Consider the following 24,640-nt stretch of genomic DNA (forward strand, 5'->3'; position numbering starts at 1 on the left):
AAGCAAGGGCAATCATATCCAAGTAGCAATCATTGGAGAAATAATAATAATAACAATAATTCCAATAGTTCACAAAACTATAGGGGCAATAATAGCAATCACTCCAATAGACAAAAAGAGGAGGAGGATCTCAATCCGAAAGATAAAATGGGAAGGAGATTAAAATGTAGGGAGTGTGGTTCCTATAAGCATTTACAAAAGCAATGTCTCTATTACAAAAAGAGAAAGGGGGATCAACAAGCCATGGTCACACAACAAGGGGGGGCTTCTGATCCAGGCTCAGTAACAGAAGGGGAGAGTGACGAATATGAGGATGCACAGGACAATGTGCAGAAAGTTTTTTTCACAAATGATAAAGCAGAGCTTAGTAGATTCACAGCAGAATCACTATGTTCTGCAGCACTTGACACTTGTTGTACAAGTTCTGTAAGTGGGGAAAAATGGATGGAAATTTACTTACAAGCTTTACCCAAACACATGAAAGGGAAGGTTAAGGGGCCTTTTACAACAGGCACTGAGTTTACTTTTGGCAACAATCAATCTTTAAAATCAGGGAAGGCATACAAAATTCCCATTATCATAGGTTCTGATTACCATGAAATAACTGTGGATGTAATTTCAAGTGACATCCTTCTGTTACTTTCTAAATCACATATGAAACAGCTAGGTATAGCTCTTGATATGGCTAATGACACTGCCACTGCTAATGGTAAACCTCTCAAGGTTAATACCACATCTGCCGGTCATTTCATTGTCAACTTACTAGGAGACAAAGACAATGATGATAGCGTTTTTTTAGCTGAAGTTATGAACATTGACTTGACAGAAGAGAGTAGTGATAGAGTCTATAAACTTCTAAACAAGCTCCATCAACAGCTAGGGCATAGGCCTCGCAAGGTCTTTATTGATTTCTTGAAATCTGCTGATCAGTATGATGATTCTTTTGCACCAATAATTGATAAGATTATCAATGGGTGTGAAGGCTGTTTATTGCGTAAACGCAGTCCAGACAGGCCTGCTGTAGCACTAAATCCCTCCAAAGATTTCAATGATGTAAAGGGTGAGCAAAAAAAAATGCGTAGATTTTTGAAATTGAAATTGCGCGGCTTGTGTTAATAGTAGAAAAATGTTACGCATACCATTAGTAGGGGATTTTTTTTTCCCGGCTTTTTTTGAAATTCAAGTAGTGCCGTTGCAATTATTATGCCTTTTGGTGAAAAAACACTTGTGTAAAAATTTTAACCATTTTGGACAAGTATTATGCCCAGTAATTTCACTTTGAAATTTTGACGCCCCCCTTATGGGGGTCAAAAAATCATTGCATCAGAACTATGGCTTCATGGTGCTCCCTGAATAGGTCTTGAGGAGTAGAATCAGGAATTTTTGAAATTTTGAAAATATCTCGTTCCTAGCCTGAGAAAAGTTCAAAAAACCTATAAAAATTGACCAATTTTCAAAAATGGCGTTTTTTAGGGGTTTTTTGAACTTTTCTCAGTCTAGGAACGAGATATTTTCAAAATTTCAAAAATTCCTGATTCTACTACTCAAGACCTATTCAGGGAGCACCATGAAGCCATAGTTCTGATGCAATGATTTTTTGACCCCCATAAGGGGGGCGTCAAAATTTCAAAGTGAAATTACTGGGCACAATACTTGTCCAAAATGGTTAAAATTTTTACACAAGTGTTTTTTCACCAAAAGGCATAATAATTGCAACGGCACTACTTGAATTTCAAAAAAAGCCGGGAAAAAAAAATCCCCTAACCATTAGAACCGCTATGAAGTCTATTTTTTGGAAATATAAGGACGATTCCTCTGCTACGCATAGTTAGGGAGCTACGTGTTAAAATGTCCCAACTGGCGTAAAACTTGACTTGCGAGTAAATCATTAAAGATTAAAGTAAAGGGTATGCAAATAAAAATACGTACATTTTTAAAATTCTAGTTACTCAGCTTGTGTTAATAGTAGAAAAACGTTATGCATACCATTAGAACCGCTATGAAGTCTACTTTTTGGAAATATAAAAACGATTCCTGTGCTACGTATAATTTATGAGCTATGTGGTAGAATGTCCCCACGGAATTAAAACTTGACTTGCGAGTAAATCATTAAAGATGAAATTTTTCCACTTTTCTCACATTTATCAATACAGCTCCTAAACTAAAAATAGCACAAAAATCGTACTTATATTTACAAAAAATAGAGCTTATGACGGTTCTAACGATATACATAGCATTTTTCTACTATTCACACAAGCCGAGCAGTTTGAATTTTAAAAAGGTCCGCATTTTTGCACACACCTTTTTTTATCTTTAATGATTTACTCTCAAGTCAAGTTTTAAGTCAGTTGGGACATTCTTTTACGTAGCTCCTAAACTATAAGTTGCACAGTAATTGTTCTTATATTTTCAAAAAATAGACTTCATAGCGGTTCTAATGATATGCATAACGTTTTTCTACTATTAACACAAGCCGCGCAATCTCAACTTTAAAAAGGTACATATTTTTTTGTATGCTTTAATCTTTAATGATTTACTCGCAAGTCAAGTTTTAAGCCAGTTGGAACATTTTACCACATAGCTCCTAAACTATATGTAGCACAGGAATCGTTTTTATATTTCCAAAAAATAGACTTCCTAACGGTTCTAATGGTATACATAACGTTTTTCTACTATTAACACAAGCCGCGCAATTCCAATTTTAAAAATCTACGCATTTTTTTTTGCTCACCCTTTAGTTGCTATGGATTTAAAGATCTTCAACAACAAATACATTCTGTATCTAGTAGATTGCTTCACAAGATACACACTAGGTACTGTGATCCCTTCAAAGGATCCTCAAGTGGTCATAAAAGCCATTATAAAGCTCTGGATTAGAATCTTTGGCAAACCTAACCAATTTTGGTTTGACAATGGAGGGGAGTTTAGCAACGGTTTTATGACAGAAGTTTGCAGTAAACTGGACATAAAAATCCATACCACAGGAGCTTCAAGCCCCTGGCAAAATTCTTATGCTGAAAAACATCATTATCTGGTAGACAATATTCTATCCCAAGTTATTGTTGATTACCCAGAGCTTGATTTCGAAACAGCACTGGCATGGTCCTGTTATGCCAAAAATGTGCTGTCAAGCATATATGGATTCTCACCTTATGAGTTGGTTTTTGGTAGGAAACCACATGTAATTGACATTCTCGAATCACCTCCTACAGCTCTTGAAATTAGAACACATTGCCAAGTGTTCAATGACAACATGAATGCCATGAATGCAGCTAAAGCAGCTTTCATAAAAGCTCAAAATTGTGAAAAGCTCAAGCTTGCACTTAGATCCAAGATCAGAACAGCAGATCACATCTATCAACCAGGAGACTACGTATACTATCGTAGAGAAAAGGATGACAGATGGCTTGGTCCAGGCAAAGTCATGTGGCAAGACAACAAAGTCATAATGGTAAGACACGGAGGTTACTGCACAAGAGTCAGTGCCAATAGACTTCTACCGGTTAAAGAAGAGTTGAGACAAAGAATTGAAGCTGGAGAGATTGCTGGGGCAGATATAGAGAAAGAAGCAATCAAAGAGGCACAAACTTTGGATAACTCTAACAACCAGGTTTCAACTGAAAACAATCAGGTAAAGGAATCTACAAATTCAAGAAGAGGAAACATAGTTCAGCAACCCGAAGCTGACAATGATGCAGTTGACAACATTGAGATTCAGAATGATGAACCAAATGCTGAAGAAGCTACTGACACAAACAATGTTGATCATCTACAAAATGACAACACAGATGTTGAGAATAATCCTCAACCACCTCCCAAGAAGAATGTTGGCAGACCAAAAGCCAACAAGACAAAAGGTAGCACCAGCATTGTCTTCAAACAGCAAGAAAGGATAATGATCAGAATCAATGACAGCTGGAAACCAGCCTTGATCATGAGCAGAGCTGGCAAAGCATCCTGCAAGGCAAGTAGCAACTGGTATAACATAGAGTTAGACTCAGGTGAAAAATTTGCTACTGATATGTCCACTCAAGAGTATAGAAAAATCAATGAAGATACCGAAATCATTATGATGGTCAGTCATGAGATCCTGGCAGTACTTGTACCTAGGGATAGGCACAACTCTGAAGAGTGCATCCAAGCTAAATTCAATGAAAAGCTTGAAAAGTTAAAAGAGTTTAACACCTACAAAGAAGTTAAAGATGAAGGACAAGAAAGGATTACAACTACCTGGGTTATGACTGAAAAAGGCACTGAAACAAGAGCCAGACTCACTGCAAGAGGTTTTCAAGAGACAGCAGACATTCCTAAGGATTCTCCAACCATGCACAAATCCTCACTAAGGATTGTCTTGGCCTTATCAGCTGCACTAGGCTGGAAAATTCAAACAACAGACATACGATCCGCCTTCCTACAAGGAAACGACTTAGACAGAATAGTCTATGTTAAACCTCCCAAGGAAGCAAATGCTGCAGGTATACTATGGCTGCTAAACAAATGTCTGTATGGATTGAAGGATGCCAGCAAACAATGGTATGGCAAAGTAGAGGACAGACTCTACAAACTAGGTTTCAAAAAGGCTGATGATGACTATGGTCTATTTTACCTAGTCAAAGATGGTGTTCTCAAAGGATTCATTGGTCTTCATGTGGATGATTTCATCCACTCCGGTAACCAGTGGTTCAACGAAGTCATCATGCCACAAGTCTTTTCCATTTTCAAAGTTGGAAAGTCTGAACAAGGTAATTTCATGTATACAGGCTTCAAGATAAGCCAAGATGGGGAAGGAATTACCCTTGATCAAAGAGACTATGTGGAAAGAGTCAAAATTCCTACTCTTGACACCAAAAGACTCCTTCAACTAGATGATCTCATGAATGAGGACGAGCTAACCTCACTGAGACAGATGGTTGGATCACTAAATTGGACAGTCAGAAGTACTAGACCTGACTTAGCCTTTGAACTCATTAACCTTTCAACCAAGTTCAAAGGAGGCAAAGTTGCTGATTTAAAAGCAGCAAAGAAAACCCTTCTCAAGCTCAAAGATGAAGCTATGGTCAGATTACCAAAAATAGACCTTAACACAGCAGAGTTATTCCTCTACACTGATGCTTCTCATGGTAACTTGAATGAAGCAAAAGACAGTGCCATTGCCTATTTTCTGTTTCTTGTGGATCCAGAATCTGGAAAGGCAGCTGCTCTTTATTGGAAAGCTAACAAAGCTAAAAGAGTTGTTCATTCTACTCTTGCTGCCGAAGCATTGAGCCTATACAATGGCTTAGACGCAGCTATAGCTACAAGGAAACTCCTACAAGATATGACAGGTCACAAATATGACCTAAAGCTGAGAGCTATCATTGACAATAAGGATTCTTATGACACAATTCACTCAAGCACAAATTGTGCAGAAAGAAGACTTCGTCGAGAAATAGCTTCAATTCAAGAATGTTTGGCAAGGAAGGAGGTCAATTCAATCAGTTGGGTAAAGGGTGAACACCAATTGAGCGACGTACTGACAAAGAAAGGTGCTGATGGGACAAAATTACTAAATGTCCTTCAATCAGGGTTTATCAATACTGAGAGCCTAGAAGCCATTAGGCGCACTTACTAAAGTGCTAAAAGTTTATTTTTTTGTCCAAAGAAAAATTCATTTTTTTTGTAAATATTCAAAATACAATTTGTATAAATATAATAAATTATTATGTAGTTTGTAAAAATTCATTATTACAAAAAGGAATCTTACCCTTACCAAAATAAAGTTAAGATAGGTCGTCGTTTCGCAAAAGCTCAAATTTTCGACGCGGCATTCAGAGGCATTTTGCGCACACAAGTCTCTCACGTTCTAGTAATTTCTAAACCTCTCATTGGATAACAGCTTTTCACAAAAATTTACTTCTTTTACGATATTATGTGTTTAAAATCAGTTCGCTTGTGTTCTTTTTCACACAATAACCTACAAATCAAACCTACAAGCGCTTATTCTGAAAGCAACGTAAGTTTTTTTTCATTAAAAATTACTTAAAAATCTCTAGTTTCTTTTCAAAAATGTGTTCCGTCACCGTTTCTCGGATTGTATGGAACGTATTCCGCTTTTCAATGCGTAATTCTTTTTGCGTTTCAATGCAAATTATTAGCATTGTATGTATTCCGTTATTCAATGCGTAATTCTTTTTGCGTTTCAATGCAAATTATCAGCATCGTGGCGTCAAAACCAAAATTAAAAAATATACAGTTTTTTTGTTCATTTTATTAAAAATTTTCAGCAATACTATTCTGAAAAATATTCTTTTCTCTCTTCACAAAAGAGAAATGTAATATGATGCAGCATATTTTTTTCAATACAATACGTTTATTAGTACAAACGTTTCTTTTTTTTCTCGAAGCAGACTTCTCTATCAATAAAGTTTTTTTTCTTAAAAGGAATCCCTAATCCTTAAAATGAAACAACATAAAACAATCAAACAAAATTTTTTTTACAAATCTGTTTATGTTTTCTCAAAATGTTATTTTTGTTTCGTTTTGCATAAGAAAATGTCGCATTTACAAAGTTCAGTTTTCTAATGCTATCATCTAAAAAGTTACAATTTTTTTAGATGGATGTCAAGGATTGCGAGCCCTCAAAGACCAAGGTGGACACCCCCATGAGCAACGAGGAGGATGGCACCACCCACGCCATGGACATTCCGGCAGAGGAGCGCTATGTTATCGCGGACAGACCCTGCCCGCCCGACAGTGTTCTGGACCCCAAGTACCTAATAAATTGGTACAATATGTCCTCCAACACCTTGGGAGAAGTGGAGGCTAGGATCATGTTACTCCTGTCCCAAAAAGAGCCAGTGTTTGTTGTCTGCTTATCCTACCAGTCCTTCGTGCACGAGCACATGCTGTCCGAGATCTTTGAGTCCATCCAGAGGATTCAAGACAAGGCGAATGCAAGTGGCAAGCATCGCTTTTCGCCAGCAAGCTGTATGTTTGTACTGGATTTACACCGCAGCTGGGATGTCTTTGCCCAGTTCAACAAGTGGGTCCGTCAGTTATCAATAAACAACTCCATACAGCCGCTTCTCTTACACAAACCGCTCTTAGAGAAACAACGGTCAACCTCTGTCCTTTGTGTGAACCCGACGCTCTACGTGGAGTGCCTGTCGAGATCCAGTCTTGGCACCAATTTAACGCGTGATGGCCTCAGGAAGATAATCAACCCGCTGGTCAAACACATCACCATAGGTATGAGATGCACCAGCCCCCTCAACCCGAAGGCGGACACAGCCAGCTTAGTTCCAACGCCGCCAGGCCTCACCATCAAATATTTAAAGTCCCCGTCGTTAGTAGACCACCTCCGTGAGCTGGGTTTATTTGTGGACCAGAAGAAAGGGGCAGCCCGGTCATTGTCGAGAACCAGACCCGAGTCCAAGCGCAGGAGGACGTTACCACCGCCGCCGCCAGCAGAATCCAGGCCGTCGAAAAAGGTAAATGCTGCTAAAGCATTATTCCCCAGCGAAGCCAGCAGTTCAGGTTGCAGCAGTTATGCGTCCTGTTCATCTGTTTCTCGCCGTTCATCCCACACTTCCGAACACCGCCGTCTAAGTGAAGCAGGAGCCGCAGCCCTGGCAGAAGAGAGGCGGGAAAATGATCTCTCCGATTGTGTATTCTACAATTCTTTGGCAGATGCAGGAGATGATGAATCACCACAGCAAGAGACTGGCCAAGGTGAGAAGTACATGCGGATGTTCACCGCCTACGGCACAGTGTTGTCCGAAAACCACCAGCTTAAGAACGACCTGCGAAAGCTGAATGCACAGCTGACAGATCTTCAAAAGTTCAAGAAGGAGGCACTTCAACATCGTGACAGAGATCTGGAGAAACAATTAGCTACCTATCGCTATTACGACAAATGTAATGAGCGGGAGATAAGGATTCTGAAGTCTGACCTGCGTGATTCATCCAAGAGGTACAGAGAGCTAGCTGAGCAGAACCACGAGCTAGCAATGGATTACTACCAGCTCCGCGACGAGAAGGACCAGGAGCGCAAGGAGAAGGAGGACATCCTGGAATCACGCCGACACCTGGACGACAAACTCCTTTCCGAGTCTAAAGAAGAAAGAGGACAGAATGAGAGGAGAAAGAAGAAGAAAGGGAAAAAGTCGAAGGGCCAGAAGGGGGATAGAGAAGATAATTAATGTTAAAATAACATTCATGTTATCTGTATTTTAGACTGCCATCTACATGAAGATTCCTGGGTACGAGTTTGCCCCACCGAAACTCCTATTATTGTATTTATTAATATGTCAGTAGACCATTTTATTATATGCCCTTATATGTAAATATAACCTGTGTGCATTATCATTCTTGTTTTAATTGCAGATTAATATTTGATCTTTATTATTAGTTAAGGCTTTGGTGTTTTATCTTTGATATCTCTATTTCATATAGCTTGGTGTTAAAAATGAGATGTGGGACATCTGTCATACTGCGTGTGTTATATTAAAGGTGCGTTCGGTATCTATTACTGAAGATACCAGTTTTATTGGCCCTAGGCCAATTTTATCATGAATCACTACTTGAATTTTATATGGTAAATCTTGGAATGATTAGGAATTATGTTATAAGGAGTAGAACATTTCTAAAATAAGACATCAATGAGTAAGCAAGTGCATAATAATGCTGCATTTTATCATTTTATGTAATCTATAACAGATGAACATAGATTTGTAAACAATATTAATACTAAAAATACTGTCACCCTATGGGTTCGTTTGTCCGTCTGTCTGTATTCTTTGAAGAGCTTCGCTATTAAAGAATGTAGTTATCAATGTTAGACTTACTTGGCTTCCAGTGAGTATAAGACCACTTGGATATTCTTCCGATGGTTCTGCAGTTGTGACACAGGAAACATATTTGGGACTTCCTTTGAAGGTTTTTCTGTTTAATTGTCAACTTTGCTTTAACAAGTTTTACTAACAATAATGGATCTATGAAAGGGCAGCACTGTTTTATTTAAGCTATTCTATAAAGCTTTATAAAATCACTGAGAGTATTCTTCTAACAGACATAAATTTTAGTCTTGTTAGTTGGTTACACCCTGGGAGATATTGGAAATCTAAATGAAGAAGGGTTATTTATGGTCTCTATTAAAAATAGACAGCAGTTTATAAAAATAGATTTACTGATATTTTCTCCTATCTAATATTCACTTTTTTAGTAAACATTTTTACTGTATGAGATTGGCTTCAAAAACGCATCATGAAGATTTCCTCAGATAGCATATCATTTATTATGTAACTAACTTTGGAGACCAATTTCTTATTACATTTAAACAAGGGGGGGGGAAGTTTTGCCACTTTCGCTTACTCCGTGATTATTTGGCTAGGTATTAAAGTTAGACTATAGGTTATTTGGAATAAAAGTTTACTTTTGGGTAGTAGCTCACGTATTTTTAATCATTTTTGGATAACCCCACCCCCTAGCCCCTCGGGGCTCAAAAACCCCCTAAAAATGAACCTAACCTTAATTTTCTCAGGAACCATTTGACCAATAGACATGATTTTTTAAACTTAAGCTTTTATGCTTGTAAACTAACTTCTAGTTTAGAAGTCATCCTCCTGCCGCCAACCCCTAGCCCTCCGGGGCTCCAAAAAACTCTAAAAATGAACCTAACCTTAATTTTCTCAGGAACCATTTGACCAATAGACATGAATTTTTAAACTTAAGCTTTTATGGTTATAAACTAACTTCTAGTTTAGAAGTCACCCCCCTGCCGCCAACCCCTAGCCCTCCGGGGCTCCAAAAAACCCTAAATATGAACCTAACCTTAATTTTCTCAGGAACCATTTAACCAATAGAGATGATTTCCTAAACTTAAGCTTTTATGGTTATAAACTAACTTTAAGTTTTGAAGTCAACCCCCCTTGCGCCAACCCCTAGCCCCCCGGGGCTAAAAAAAACCCTAAAAATGAACCTAACCTTAATTAAAATTTCTTATTTGAAGAGTTAGATGTACACTTATTAAATATGCTTACTTATGGATGTTATTGACATATTTGCTGAAAAAATTAGAATCGGCCTCCAGGTTCAGGTGCTGCAGGCCTCCAGGTCCACTCTGGAGACAGGTAAAATTAAAATTTCTTATTTGAAGAGTTAGAGGTACACTTATTAAACAAAATATGCATCTTTTTGGATGTTATTGACATATCTGCTGAAAAAAATGAGAATCGGCCTCCAGGTTCAGGTGCTGCAGGCCTCCAGGTCCACTCTGGAGACAGGTAAAAATTAAAATTTCTTATTTGAAGAGTTAGAGGTACACTTATTAAACCAAATATGCTTCTTTTTGAATGTTATTGACATATTTGCAGAAAAAAATAGAATCAGCCTCCAGGTTCAGGTGCTGCAGGCCTCCAGGTCCACTCTGGAGACAGATAAAAATTAAAAATTTGTATTTGAAGAGTTAGAGGTACACTTATAAAACCAAATATGCATCCTTTTGGATGTTATTGACAAAACTGCTGAAAAAATTAAAATCGGCCCCCAGTTTCAGGTGCTGCAGGCCTCCAGGTGGACACTGGACAGGTAAAAATTGAAATTTCTTATTTAAAGAGTTAGAGGTCAACTTATGAAACAAAATATGCCTCTTTTAGGTTACTATCAACAAACCTAAAGAAGATAATAAATTCGGCCTCCAGGTCCACTCTGGACAGGTAAAAATTGAAATTTCTTATTTGAAGAGTTAGAGGTCAACTTATCAAACAGAATATGGATCTTTTGGCTGTTATTACTATTTCTGGAGAAAAATATTAAATTTGCTCCAAGTTCAGATATTCACCTGGCCAGCTGCAACCAGCGGTCACCAAGACGCAGGTAAAAGTGTCCATATCAAAAAGTATTAATGAATATGATACATAACATGTCTAAAAAACAGCGAAAATATCTGAAAATACCCCCAAAAAGATTTTATTTTTTTCTTTAAATATGGTAATATTATCCAACAAGATGCTTATTTTCTTGTGAATTGACCTCTAACTCTTAAATTAAGAATTTAAAGGGAGGGGGCGAAAGTGACACTTTTTGAAACCAAAACTAAAAGTTAAAGGAACTCAACTAAAAAAAGAGTTACAGGTCTGACATTTTGCATGGCAGTTGCTTTTTAGGGGTACAATATGGAACTGTAAAGAAACGGCGTCGCAACCGCCGAAAACCGCCGAGAAAAGGCAAAATAAAATTCGGCGGGAAACGGCGGTTTTTTGCGGTTGCGCCGCCGTTTCTTCGCAGTTCCATATTTTACCACTATTAAGCAACTGCCATGCAAAATCTCAGACCTGTAACTCTTTTTTTAGTTGAGTTCCTTTGTTTTCTTTTAGTTTTGGTTTCAAAAAGTGTCACTTTCGCCTCCCCCCTTTTTTCATGTCTAGAGTTGAACTGGAGGCCTGCAGCACCTGAACTTGGAGGCCGATTTAAATTTCATCTTCAAGTATGTTATTAACATAAAAAACAATGCATAGTTTGTTTTATAAGTTAACCTCTAACTCTCCAAATAAGAAATTTTATTTTTACCTATCCAGTGTCCACCTGGAGGCCTGGAGGCCGATTTAAATTTTTTCAGCAGATATGACAATAACATCCAAAAAGAAGCATATTTGGTTTAATAAGTGTACCTCTAAACCTTCAAATAAGAAATTTTAATTTTTACCTGTCTCAGGAGTGGACCTGGAGGCCTGCAGCACCTGAACTTGGAGGCCGATTTAAATTTTATTCTCAAGTATGTTATTAACATCAAAAACAATGCATAGTTTGTTTTATAAGTTAACCTCTAACTCTCCAAATAAGAAATTTTATTTTTACCTGTCCAGTGTCCACCTGGAGGCCTGTAGGACCCGAACCTGGAGGCCGATTTAAATTTTTACAGCAGATATGTCAATAACATCCAAAAAGAAGCATATTTGGTTAAATAAGTGTACCTCTAACTCTTCAAATAAGAAATTTTAATTTTCACCTGTCGAGAGTGGACCTGGAGGCCTGCAGCACCTGAACCTGGAGGCCGATTCTAATTTTTTCAGCAGATATGACAATAACATCCAAAAAGTAGCATATTTGTTTTAATAAGTGGACCTGGAGGCCTGCAGCATCTGAACCTGGAGGCCGACTCTAATTTTTTCAGCAGATATGTCAATAACATCCAAAAAGATGCATATTTGGTTTAATAAGTGTACCTCTAACTCTTCAAATAAGAAGTTTTAATTTTTACCTGTCTCCAGAGTGGACCTGGAGGCCTGCAGCACCTGAACCTGGAGGCCGATTCTCATTTTTTCAGCAGATATGTCAATAACATCCAAAAAGATGCATATTTTGTTTAATAAGTGTACCTCTAACTCTTCAAATAAGAAATTTTAATTTTACCTGTCTCCAGAGTGGACCTGGAGGCCTGCAGCACCTGAACCTGGAGGCCGATTCTAATTTTTTCAGCAAATATGTCAATAACATCCAAAAATAAGCATATTTGGTTTAATAAATGTACCTCTAACTCTTCAAATTAGAAATTTTAATTAAGGTTAGGTTCATTTTTAGGGTTTTTATGAGCCCCGGGGGGCTAGAGGTTGGCGGCAGGGGGGACTTCTAAACTTAAAGTTAGTTTATAACCATAAAAGCTTAAGTTTATAAAATCATGTCTATTGGTCAAATGGTTCCTGAGAAAATTAAGGTTAGGTTTATTTTTAGGTTTTTTTGTAGCCCCGGAGGGCTAGGGGTTTGCGGCAGGGGGGTGACTTCTAAACTAGAAGTTAGTTTATAAGCATAAAAGCTTAAGTTTTAAAAATCATCTCTATTGGTCAAATGGTTCCTGAGAAAATTAAGGTTAGGTTCATATTTAGGGTTTTTTGGAGCCCCGGAGGGCTAGGGGTTGGCGGCATGGGGGTGACTTCTAAACTAGAAGTTAGTTTATAAGCATAAAAGCTTAAGTTTAAAAAATCATGTCTATTGGTCAAATGGTTCCTGAGAAAATTAAGGTTAGGTTCATATTAGGGTTTTTAGAGCCCCAGAGGGCTAGGGGTTGGCGGCAGGGGGGTGACTTCTAAACTAGAAGTTAGTTTATAAGCCTAAAAGCTTAAGTTTAAAAAATCATGTCTATTGGTCAAATGGTTCCTAAGAAAATTAAGGTTAGGTTCATTTTTAGGGGGTTTTTGAGCCCCGGGGGGCTAGGGGGTGGGGTTATCCAAAAAATGATTAAAAATACGTGAGCTACTACCCAAAAGTAAACTTTTATCCCAAATAACCTATAGTCTAACTTTAATACCTAGCCCAATAATCACGGAGTAAGCGAAAGTGGCAAAACTTCCCCCCCCCCCTTGCTTCAATATATCGAGTTTCTGCTTATGGATATTATGAAATATATTTATCATACAAATTTAATGTTTATTTTTAAAGCATAATTTCCTGAGGGAAAAAGTATTATCCTCCATGGGCTGCCATAATCTAGCCGTCCTATCTCTGGATGCTGATACTATACACCCTTCAGACGTAACTGAGGCTGCTACTTGCTTTACATCGGCCGAATGGCCCTCTAACACGGCCCTAATTTTGTAATTATCCATTTTTTTAATTGTTTTTGATGTTTTGTCTGTAAAACAAACTTTCATTAAACATGCATAAGACTTGTAATAATTTTTAAAAATTTACAATAGTGGTTGAACTGAGTCTTAAGGACACATAATAAAGGGGGAGGTAGGTTGGGCTAAAATTCCGTAAAGGTGTGAGTTTTAAGAGTAGTAGAACGATAATATTCACTAAATATGTGTATTCCTTATTGAAAAGAACTCTACCTATAGACAAAATTTTTTTTATTTAAGTTAACATAAATTTTATCGTTCTACTTCTATTAAGCCTTAAAACTCACACCTGTACGGAATTTTAGCACAACCTACCTCCCCCTTAAAACATTTGAAAATCTAAATCCATTATTCAATACAAAGGGAAGACAAAGTCTTTTGTAATTAATTAAATTGTTTTGACTAAAATTAATAATAAGTATTTCGTTTAGATATTTTAAACTCATAAACACAAGTAGCGATACCAATTGCAAATAAAAGAACAAATGTAATTGGTAATGGTAAGTTTAATTAAGAGTATTGAACCCTTTTATTGAATTTGCATGTATTGTAAAATAAAAACTAGACAATTTAATTGAATTAAAACATTTTAAAGGTATCTTTTTCAGTCGAATTGTATTAAAGAATTAGCTCTCGCTCGATCATCTTGTACCTTGGTCTACGAAAATGCATTCATAAAAATTTAGTATATAATAAACTCATTATTACACGTAACTTTTTATATAACGTTTTATTTATGTTTTCCAGGAACTTATTTTCCTGAGGAAATTGCTAAATTTTAAGTCAATAATCATGCTATTAAATAAAATTTAATATTACTTTTTAATAAAAAAGTTGGCAACCATGCTCATGTGAATTTCAAGATGGCGGCTTTCTTTCTATCCTTTATAGATATAAAGGACTAGTTGAATCAGACATTCCGCCGCGTAGACACGCAATTAATCCACAGTAACCAACTTACTTTCAATAAAGAAGGTATTCTACAAGATGGCTGCCGAAGCAAATAGTGATAATGTAAAAACTAATGAGGATCATGATAAAGGTATTCAAATTCAATTTTAATATTGATATAATTGTCCGGAATTAACGGCGTCACATAGTTTTGAGTATTGGCATAGCATAGCATTTGCAAAGAAATGCGAAATTTAGTTCGAATAATGCGACTCTGTTAACTTCCGGGCAATATATCTATGATTCGACGTATAGTATAGTAATTTGAATTATATAAGATAGCATCTTATTCCGAGAAATTTCGCATTTGGAGCAGGATAATAGTTCCTTACGAAACTACCTCAGTATCTCAAAGTGGAGTAAGGAACTTATTTTCCTGAGGAAATTGCTAAATTTTAAGTCAATAATCATGCTATTAAATAAAATTTAATATTACTTTTTAATAAAAAAGTTGGCAACCATGCTCATGTGAATTTCAAGATGGCGGCTTTCTTTCTATCCTTTATAGATATAAAGGACTAGTTGAATCAGACATTCCGCCGCGTAGACACGCAATTAACCCACCCCCCCACCCGAAATCATAAATAACATTGACGCAATAGAAAATTTATTTGAAATCGTTAATAACATAAGAGTTTTTAAATTCATGTATTATAATTTATATAATATGGAACATATTTTAAACAAGATAAAGAATTATAATAAAGCAAATGAAATATTATATACATTATTATACATGAAATAATTATCTTTAAAGTGATTCATTATCAGTATAGAAATTAATTAATATGTGAAGAGTATTTGATGTTTTGAATTAAAAAACGAATAGAGAAATATCATAATAGTTTCAATGAAATTAGAAATTAAATTTAACATCATTTGAATATTTAATTAACGAATAGTTATTATTTCTCTATGTGTTTTTTAATTTAAATATGGAAAACTAAGTTCAAATTAAATAGTGATTGTTGAAAAAGAATTTCAGTAATATTAAAATGAATAAAAATTCTAAGAAAGGGAAAGAAATCCCTAAATTTGAATTGATAAGGGTTTAAACCCTGGCAGGGTATCGAGTCCCTAATAGTAGAATTGTAAGGGTATAAAGTCCCTAGGATATAAAGCATGGAAAGGATAGAGTCCTTATGTTATTGTTGTTATTGTTGTTGTTGTTAAAGAGGTATAAAGTCCTCAAAAATATATACACAAAGAATATATTAAATTCTTAAAATTAATAAGAATATTTGATTTGGAAAAAGATTAGAATGCTTAGAGTACTTGAACAAATTCTAATTAAATTAGATATTTAAAAATGAATACAATTTATTGTACTTTTAAGAATTTGATTTGAAATTTGATAGAAATATATATTAGCAGAGAAATCTAATAAGAGTAAAGAAATAATAAATGAAATTATTAAAAATCACATGATTAAAAACTTTTTCTATGTTTCAGATACTATCACGGAGGTTTTTAAGATTGAGCGGATGAGTAAGGAGGAATTTGATGCAAGAAGAACTCAGATTTTGTCAGAAGCACAGATATGTACACCTCAGTAAGTATAAAATAGATAGAATGAATAGATAGAAATAGAAAAATAATAAAATAGATTTATGCCTAAACAAAAGTAGGAAATTGACGGAAATACTGATTGACACTTAATTATTACTGGAGCATGATATTAATAGAAAAGAGAATACAAATAGATTGATTATAAGTTATAAATTAAAATATAAATTTTTAGTGTGTTCAACGCTGACAGACAGCGGCTAGTGTCGGATGCCCAATTCCTCGTAACAACTGAGAACAACTTGGTTTTTCAGCCCAAGACTTTGGATGATGGTAAGAATAAAATAGATAGGAAACAGTATATTTGAATTTATAGATAAGTTTTTGAGTAATGTTTGCAATATAATTGCAATGGTAAAGTAGATATTAAACCAGGTTTCGACTAATATATATTTCAAATGTTATAAATAGATAACAATTAAGAATTATTTCAGATAGGACCACACACAATAGATCTTTATTATAGTATTAAACTATAAATCCTATAGTGGAATACATATTGAATTAGAAATAAACTTAAATTTTTTAAAAAATTATGAAAGTAAATAGCGTTTAAATTTGTCCTAAATATAGGCCATGTGCAATGGTTCCACATTAATCTTTGAATTGAAATCTTTATAGAGATGAAAGAATTTATAGAAATTGAATAAAAATAAAGGTTAATTTATTAATCTAGATACTCCTGAAGTAAAGGCGCAGAAAGAGAGCCAGAGGCAACAGGCGAGGAAATTGGTTCTCCAAACGCGCGATCGTTATAAACGATCGCTCGTGGAATTCATGTATGGAGCGGAGCTCACTCATCTCGTAAATACGGAACACTGTGAGTTCAGTATACTGGGATCGAAATTGTCAAGGTATAATTATGATTAAATTAAATTGTTAGATAGGGATAGATAAAATATGATAGATGTGAATTAATTCACACTTGGAAAATTAAAAGTTATAAATAACATACTTGAAATCTACAATGAAATTTGAAGTAATTTTTTGGAGATAATATATAAGATCATATTAAATGAAAGTCTTACATTTCAAAAGTGGTTAATTAATGTTTATTTCACAAAGAATAAATTGTATCCTAATAAGATAGTTAGAAGTTTAGGAAATTTATGAAATTTAAAAGAACCACATCGGTTTCACAATTAAGATATCTTATTAAAAAGGAATAAACACCTTAAGAATTGATATAGAAAAACAATAGTAAACTATTAAATATAATAAAATGAGCAATATTTTAGACAGTTGGCGACCCAGAAGTTAAAGATGAGTACACGAGGAACGTTTAATCGTGGGAGAGGGAGATATTCACCTGGATATCAGAGACCACAGTACCAGAACCAGAACCAGAACCAAAGCCAGAATCAGGATGTTATGACTCTACTGCAGAATATCCTGCAGCCACAAGCCGGACCCTCTGGCGGCACGCGTTCGTCCTTGAACCAATTGAACATTCTAGCCCAAAAACGTACTTCACGTTGTAGTCGTTGTGGGCAGATTGGTCATTGGTACAAGGACAACGCGTGTAGGCCGGAGGACATCGCGGCACATGAGCAGAGACGTGCGGAATCAGGACGTGTTGCTGCTTTAAGCCTGGTACCGGGAACAAATACACCTAAAAGAAGTGAGTAAATGAATAGTAATTAGAACAATAGATAAATAAGGATGTTTCTAGAATTAAGATCTCAAAAGAAATGGATTAAGGGAATGAAATTTAGGATGTTTCTGAAATTAGGATCTCGAAAATGGGAAATAAATTGTAGAATTAATAAAGTTAGGAAGGGTCTGGAATTAAGATCTCTGTAAAGGAAATGATTATAATGAAATTAAATTAAATTTATTATAATAGATTCCTATAAACAAATTGATATAATATATAAACTATATTAATTAAAATAGGATCTTATAGAATGCATTGTTTTTTTGTAAACTAAGATCTCAACATAAATTATGAGAAATGAATAAATTGAATTCATTACATGAAATATTAGAGAAATTGTAGATTCAACAATTATTAATGAATTTGATAAAATAAGTCAGGAAAATTTTAAATTTTAAGGGATAGGGCAATGATGAATTAAATTTCATCATAACAGCAAATAAGAATTATTATAGCATATTATCATTTGGGAAAGTAAGGCTCATTTAAAATAAAATAGTAGACAATATTGATAAATCTAGTAAATTAGATTGTACATAATAATCAATATTTAGTATAAATTTATAACATTAAGTTCAAATTTAGATGAACTTGTTGCCATAATAGAAGAAAAAGGATGGGATGATCCTAAAGCTACGGCAGAGGCCTTAACAAAATGGCTTGATGAAAATGGATATGCTCTTCCTCAGTCAACCCTTAGTATTCATTCGGAACTTAGCCGGCAATTTATGTTAAATGTAGTTCAGCCAGGTTTATTATATAATTTTAAAGTAACTTCAAAAATCATTATAATAAGAAATATAATTAGGATCGATAAGAAATAAAGAATTTATATGGCTATTAAGATTATATAATATTTAAGAGGAGTGGGTTTTGGATACTATGGAAAACGGTCTTAGTTTGGATTTTGCTTCTAATCCTCCTGAATGTTATGAGGAAAATAATAATAAATCAGCACGAGATAATATGGAGGATTTAATTAAGACAGTAGAAAAATGGCAGTTAGAACAGGCCTGCGTTTCCGTAGAAAGCAAGCCTCTATGGGTCAGTCCTATGAGTGTCTCCATTGAATATGATGATACAGGTGCCATAAGGAAGAAACGGCCCTGTATCGATCTTAGTAGGAAATAAATAGTTTACTTAAGAAATTTATCATTTTTTTTTTTTTTTTTTTTTTTTTTTTTTTTTTTTTTTCAATTTCAATTAGTACATTATATATTTTAAAAAACAGCATATAGCATATGTTCATTCATTAATTGTAAGAGTTTTTTAATTTGTGAATTCAAAATATCTTTAATAGTATAGAAATTTTAAAACTAAAAACTATTTATTTAATTACTTACAGAGGTCTGAATCCCCATATAACACAACATAAGACGAAAATGGAAAATCTTAAAGCGGTCGAGCATCAAATTGTCGAAGGTTGCTTTTTTGCAACCTTCGACATTAGTAATTGCTACTTCCACGTGAGATTAAATCCAAAACATAGAAAGTATTTTGGTTTTAAAATCACAACGGAAGACGACCTCGAAAGATATTTCATATTTCTTGTGATGTGTTATGGGTACTCGGCAGCTAGTGAAGTAATTTCAAGATTGACTCGGCCCTTAAAAAGTCTTATTCATCGGCTAGGAATCACTTTTTGCATTTATATAGGTGTATTGTTTTAATTTTCTACCTAAATCGTAGCATAATGGTAAGACATTTGTTTGTAGTATAAGATCTTGATAATTCAAATAGAATTAATTATGAAATGATTATTCCTTGGAAAACCTGAGCTCATTTATAAATTTATCATGAATTTTAAAGTAACAAAATAAGTCCTTTGGAAATTTTGAAATTATATATCTAAATAAGAAATGTACTTAACATATAAGGAATCAATTAAATCTTGAAATATTGCTAAAAATTTTAATACAAATTGAGGATTAGCATATGCATTTAAATAAATTCTAGAGCAATTTAAATTTAACTTTGACTAAATACAGAAAATTAAAATGATACCTTAATATTAGATGACGGCAGGATTATAGCCGCAACGTATGAGGAATGTAAATACAAGATTCAAATTGTCATTCGCCTGTTCCAAACCGCTGGTTGGAACATCAACTTTAAGAAAAGTCAATTAGAACCTAGTCAGAAAGTATTATACCAAGGATTCTGGGCATGTTCCCAACGTATGATTTATTATTGTAGTGCTGATAAGGAAACCAAATATATAAACAGTATTAAACAGTTATTAGCCATGCATAAGTCTGAAGGATCCGTGCCTGCCAAGCAAGCAGCTAGTGTACTTGGCAAGTTACAATCCCTCAGAATATCTCATGGGAATATTGTTATTATCTTACCTAGAAATTCATATAATGAACTTGGGAAAACAGTCATTAAAAATGATGGCAATTGGAATTGTAGAGTGACATTTTGTGATGGAATAAAAGAATTAGAATTTTTAGCTAAACATTTACCATACTATAATAAGAAAGCAATAACGGGATGTAAAGAGGGAAGTCAGACAGTATATCAAAAAGAAGTACAAGAGATTATCAAACAGATTACTGACACTGACCTACCGACAGAAAATATTTTGATTTCAGATGCCTCTGAATCAAAAGTGTTTACTCTTTATCATGGAAACATCATTGAGCTACTGGACTATGAGTTTAATACTGAGGAGAGAGAATATAGTTCTGGAAGGCGTGAATTATTAGGACTCATAAAATTTTTAGAAAATTGTGTTAAAATGAAACGCGAATTCCCTTATAAACTTTTATATTGGGAAACGGATAGTTCAGCATGTTATTATTTTCTCACACATGGTTCTAGGAAATCTTATATACAAAGAGATATTGTTAAGGTTAAGAGCTTCGAGAAGAAACTTGGAATAACAACAGTACCAATCTGGACAGCCAGATCACATCTCCGAATACAGTTGGCGGATGCGGGATCAAGAACCTCTTTCAATTCAGACCGTTGGGGAGTACCTAGGATCTTTTTATCTACAATTTTTAAATACTTTCAAGTCAAACCTGATATTGATGCATTTGCATCAGAGGAGAGTAAAATATGCTCTACTTATTTTAGTGATTCATTGGACAAATCAAACACCGGCATAAATTTTTTTGCACAATCTCTACTATCTGACAAGATTTATTTCATGTGCCCACCTGTAAGTTTAGTGGGACCTACGATTAGGAGAATTCAGAATAATAATGCAACATGTATTCTACTTTGTCCTATGTGGACAAGTTCTCCATGGTGGACTCTACTCCATAAAGGCCAACACTATCATCCCATGGTCAAAGCAGTATACATCTTTGAATCCCGCCCTATGTTATTCCATGAGTTGAAATTGGATTCAATCTTCAATAATAGCATGAAGTTCATTGCTTTACTATTTAAAAAATAAGTAAAGATTTCCAACTGTTTTATGATCATTTTAGTTTATAAGGATTATTCTTAAGATTATTTAGAATATAAGTAATATATATAATGGAAGAAAAATACACACAGTTTATAGTCTGCAATTATATTTATATATCATTCATCAATTTTATGCACAAAAGTATGAAGTCACAATGGTCAAAAATATAGAATTTAGTAACAATGTCTAGAATGTAAGGGAGTCCATTAAACCAGCCTCAAAATTAATAGACTCATTAGATTAAGGGATTTTTTGTAATACATGTAATTTTGTTTATTTTTTCAAAGTAAAATGACGGAAAATGAAGTGGAGGAGATAATACCTAATTTCGACGACATAGCCATAGAGGAGGAGATTATTGATATCCAGCCTGAACCTGTTCATCCCTTTGTGGTTTCTCAGCAAAATGGCGTCGGCGATATGACAGGTAATAAGATAGATATAAAATAGAATAGATATAGAATAGTTAAAATAGAAATTTTACTTGGATAGATAAATTGATTGAGTAGAAAATTATTCCTAGAATAGAGAATTAATATCTAAATGGGACTTTATAATAATTGAGAGGGACAATTGCAACCTAAAATAATTGTATTCAAAATTCTTCTAGTATAATTGATCTAAACATAAATATATTTAGGACAGAGGGGGTTTCAACCGCATGGTTTGAGTATTACAGATGTGGGCGGTATTGGGGAAATAATTGAATCCCACCCTGATCTTTATGATTCCTTTAAAACTCTTTTTTCGGGGCATTTAGCCTCTAGTACCCATAGCTCTTACGATTGGATTCTCCGAGAATTCAAAATATTTTGTGAAGCAAATGATTATCCATACCCCCATTTTAATAAGAAATCAACTTTACAATTTTTGGCGTACGGGGTTTCTAGAAATAAAACTTATTCCTGGTTCAAAAAATACCGCCCATCATTAGTAAGTCTTGAAACTAGTTTAGCGCGCGAAACCTCCGAGATCCCGGCGGCCGTAGCAACTGGTTGCGCATCGATGATGCGGCGTTTAGCGGCAACGAAGCCTGCTCCGAGAAAGGCAACTCCATTTGGACAGGAGGAACTCAAGATTCTGATTGACTCAATAATATGGAAGAGATATGAAAGAGGACAGCAACCGGATATAGTGGAGTTCCGAGCTTTGTTGAGAGTGGTCACATATTTCCACACTTGGTTGAGGTGAATATATTTATTTACTTCTATTCGGCGCGATAAATATCGAGTTAAAATGAAAAGGGGAAAGGGATTTATTTTAGCTGAAAAAATTTAAAAGCAAAATTCAATCTTAATTATTTAATTAACAATAAAATGAATAAAAGAGATTAAAAATGGCGGAAAATTTAGGAGGAAAGTTTACTAGATTTAAAATTTTTTACATGACTGTCATTTAGCTTTATAAAGAATTAAAGTATATATAATAAATATATATATATTTAGATTCAGCGACTACGTACAAATCACAGAGAGAGATGTAGAGGACAAAGGACACTTTGTGAGGTTGAGGTTGCCAAAAACAAAACAAGACCAACTGTTTGAAGGCACTTATGCCTTTATCCCTGAGACTAAGTAAGTAAATTGAGTAGATAAAAACTCTGAAAAAAGGGAAATATTGAGGAAGGGCAATAAAATATTTAATAGGGTTATTATTTTACACCATCCTCTTTAATTGCTACTAGCGGCTACGCCCCTAGAGGCCTCTAGGGGCACTTGAGGAGGAGAGAGTTGATTCAATTTCTTATTTTAGATTTTAAAAGAATAAGTTAAAAAATATTTTACGTTTGATGTTTGTTTTTCGTTGAACTCTCTTTCTAAAATTGGGAAATTTTTTAAAAAATGTATTTTCTCTAGGGAGGGTGGTAGTACCCTCCCCCAAAATAGTTATAAACCTTCCTGGGACATATGAGAATCTACCCTGTTAAGGAGAACCCGATCGGTTCAGCGGTTAGCGAGATCCTTCGGTACACATAGATAGACACACAGACAGACACACAGACATCCTGTTACTTTAATATAAGGATAATTAATTGATCTTTGATCGTTTATCGGACGCCTATAAATAGGAAAGGAAAAGTTAATAAGCTCACAATCATGAAATAAAATATATATGTTTTAGGGGAAAGTACTGTCCAGTGATGCTCTACAGGCTCTACGCTAGATACTATGGTCTAGAATACGGGGAGTCTGGAAATCCCCGCCATCATTTGAACTTTGTAGTCTACACACAGAATGGAATGACGTTTCCTAAGTTGACCCAAGCTCTACAGTACAGCTCGAGTATGGCCCAGGTCCGTGAAATACTGAGGAAATATGGCATCCAGAAGCCATATTCAGAAACGTCTTTTAAGTGTGGTGGAGTAACGGCCTACCTAGAAGCAGGCGCAACGCTCGAATCTACAATGATTCATGGGCGTTGGCGCAATTTGCATACGCCGTTATTTTATCTCAGGCAAACCACAGAATTTAGACTAAGATTAGCGAAACGTGTGCCGCTCATTTCGCCAGAGCAGTTCGAAATTTAATGGATTTGAATCGGTAAATTAGCCTACAAAAGTATATCTCGAATTTTATTATATTGAATATAAGCGTAATTTATTTCATTATCACACAAAATCGAATTTTATCTAATTTTATCCAATTATAGCCTTTGTGAATGAATGTTTTAAAATCGAATTTAGTTTGTGCCTTAAATGGAACTAAACCTCTCTCTCTTATAATGAAATGTTGGGCATTTTGAATTTCATAAAACTTACAAACCTGTGAAGAAGTGAACTTTAAATATGCACCTATATGTTCAAATATTATTTTTGTAATTTTTCAATAAACTTTCTATTTTTTTCAAATACTTGTTAGTTATTTTAGAAAAAATTTTTTCAGATAAAAAATGTTTAAAATGGTTTATTATTGACAGAATTCAATATTTTATGTCACTTACAACAAATTCTGTCTATGCGATTCTTACACACACGATTCACGCATTCTAGCATTTCTCGAGGTTGCGAATTTAGTTCGAATAATGCGACTCTGTTAACTTCCGGGCAATATATCTATGATTCGACGTATAGTATAGTAATTTGAATTATATAAGATAGCATCTTATTCCGAGAAATTTCGCATTTGGAGCAGGATAATAGTTCCTTACGAAACTACCTCAGTATCTCAAAGTGGAGTAAGGAACTAAAATGCAAAATATCTTTTTAAAGTATTTAAGTTTAAGAATTAAGTCTCAAAATTAAATAAATAATTAGGGAAATAAAATACAATATCAATTAATTATGCAAAATAGACATTTTTATTAAATACCATTGAACCATTAAAATAACTTGAAAAATCTAGATATTTTAACTTTTTCACCGGTTAATAACAAAAAAAAAACATTTTACCAATAAATAATCATAATAACCAATTTTCTATATAAAATTACATAAAATTAACTTTTTTTTAC

At 34.6% G+C, this 24,640-nt stretch overlaps 3 protein-coding genes across 4 annotated transcripts in view; 2 read left to right on the plus strand and 1 right to left on the minus strand.

Annotated features, from left to right (window-relative positions):
* The window catches only part of Plap (phospholipase A2 activator protein), a 32,755-nt gene extending 19,122 nt beyond the window's left edge, over positions 1 to 13,633 (minus strand). For both annotated transcript variants that reach the window (XR_013884615.1, XM_080179089.1), the window contains exons 1-2: positions 13,423 to 13,633; positions 8,826 to 8,922 (exon numbers count right to left, since the gene is read on the minus strand). Coding sequence is in view for 1 of the 2 variants with exons in the window: in XM_080179089.1 (XP_080035215.1) it covers positions 8,826 to 8,922; positions 13,423 to 13,625 (300 nt within the window). In the remaining variant the exon portion in view is untranslated. The remainder of the gene's footprint in view (positions 1 to 8,825; positions 8,923 to 13,422) is intronic.
* A 717-nt stretch (positions 13,634 to 14,350) lies between these two features.
* On the plus strand, positions 14,351 to 20,763 carry LOC145333837 (uncharacterized). Its single transcript, XM_080179091.1, has 6 exons — positions 14,351 to 14,637; positions 15,999 to 16,098; positions 16,288 to 16,385; positions 16,789 to 16,966; positions 17,351 to 17,733; positions 20,624 to 20,763. Exons 1-6 carry the CDS (start codon positions 14,583 to 14,585, stop codon positions 20,626 to 20,628), a joined length of 819 nt encoding a protein of 272 aa, XP_080035217.1. The 5' UTR covers positions 14,351 to 14,582; the 3' UTR covers positions 20,629 to 20,763.
* Positions 20,764 to 21,446: 683 nt separating this feature from the next.
* LOC145333836 (uncharacterized) lies at positions 21,447 to 23,974 on the plus strand. The gene is made up of 4 exons (XM_080179090.1): positions 21,447 to 21,617; positions 21,831 to 22,377; positions 22,636 to 22,764; positions 23,312 to 23,974. Exons 1-4 carry the CDS (start codon positions 21,482 to 21,484, stop codon positions 23,715 to 23,717), a joined length of 1,218 nt encoding a protein of 405 aa, XP_080035216.1. The 5' UTR covers positions 21,447 to 21,481; the 3' UTR covers positions 23,718 to 23,974.
* Positions 23,975 to 24,640: the final 666 nt, after the last annotated feature.

Source organism: Acartia tonsa, chromosome 12 (genome assembly GCF_053477335.1).
Source record: "Acartia tonsa isolate MP-2025a chromosome 12, ASM5347733v1, whole genome shotgun sequence".
Classification (NCBI taxonomy): domain Eukaryota; kingdom Metazoa; phylum Arthropoda; class Copepoda; order Calanoida; family Acartiidae; genus Acartia; species Acartia tonsa.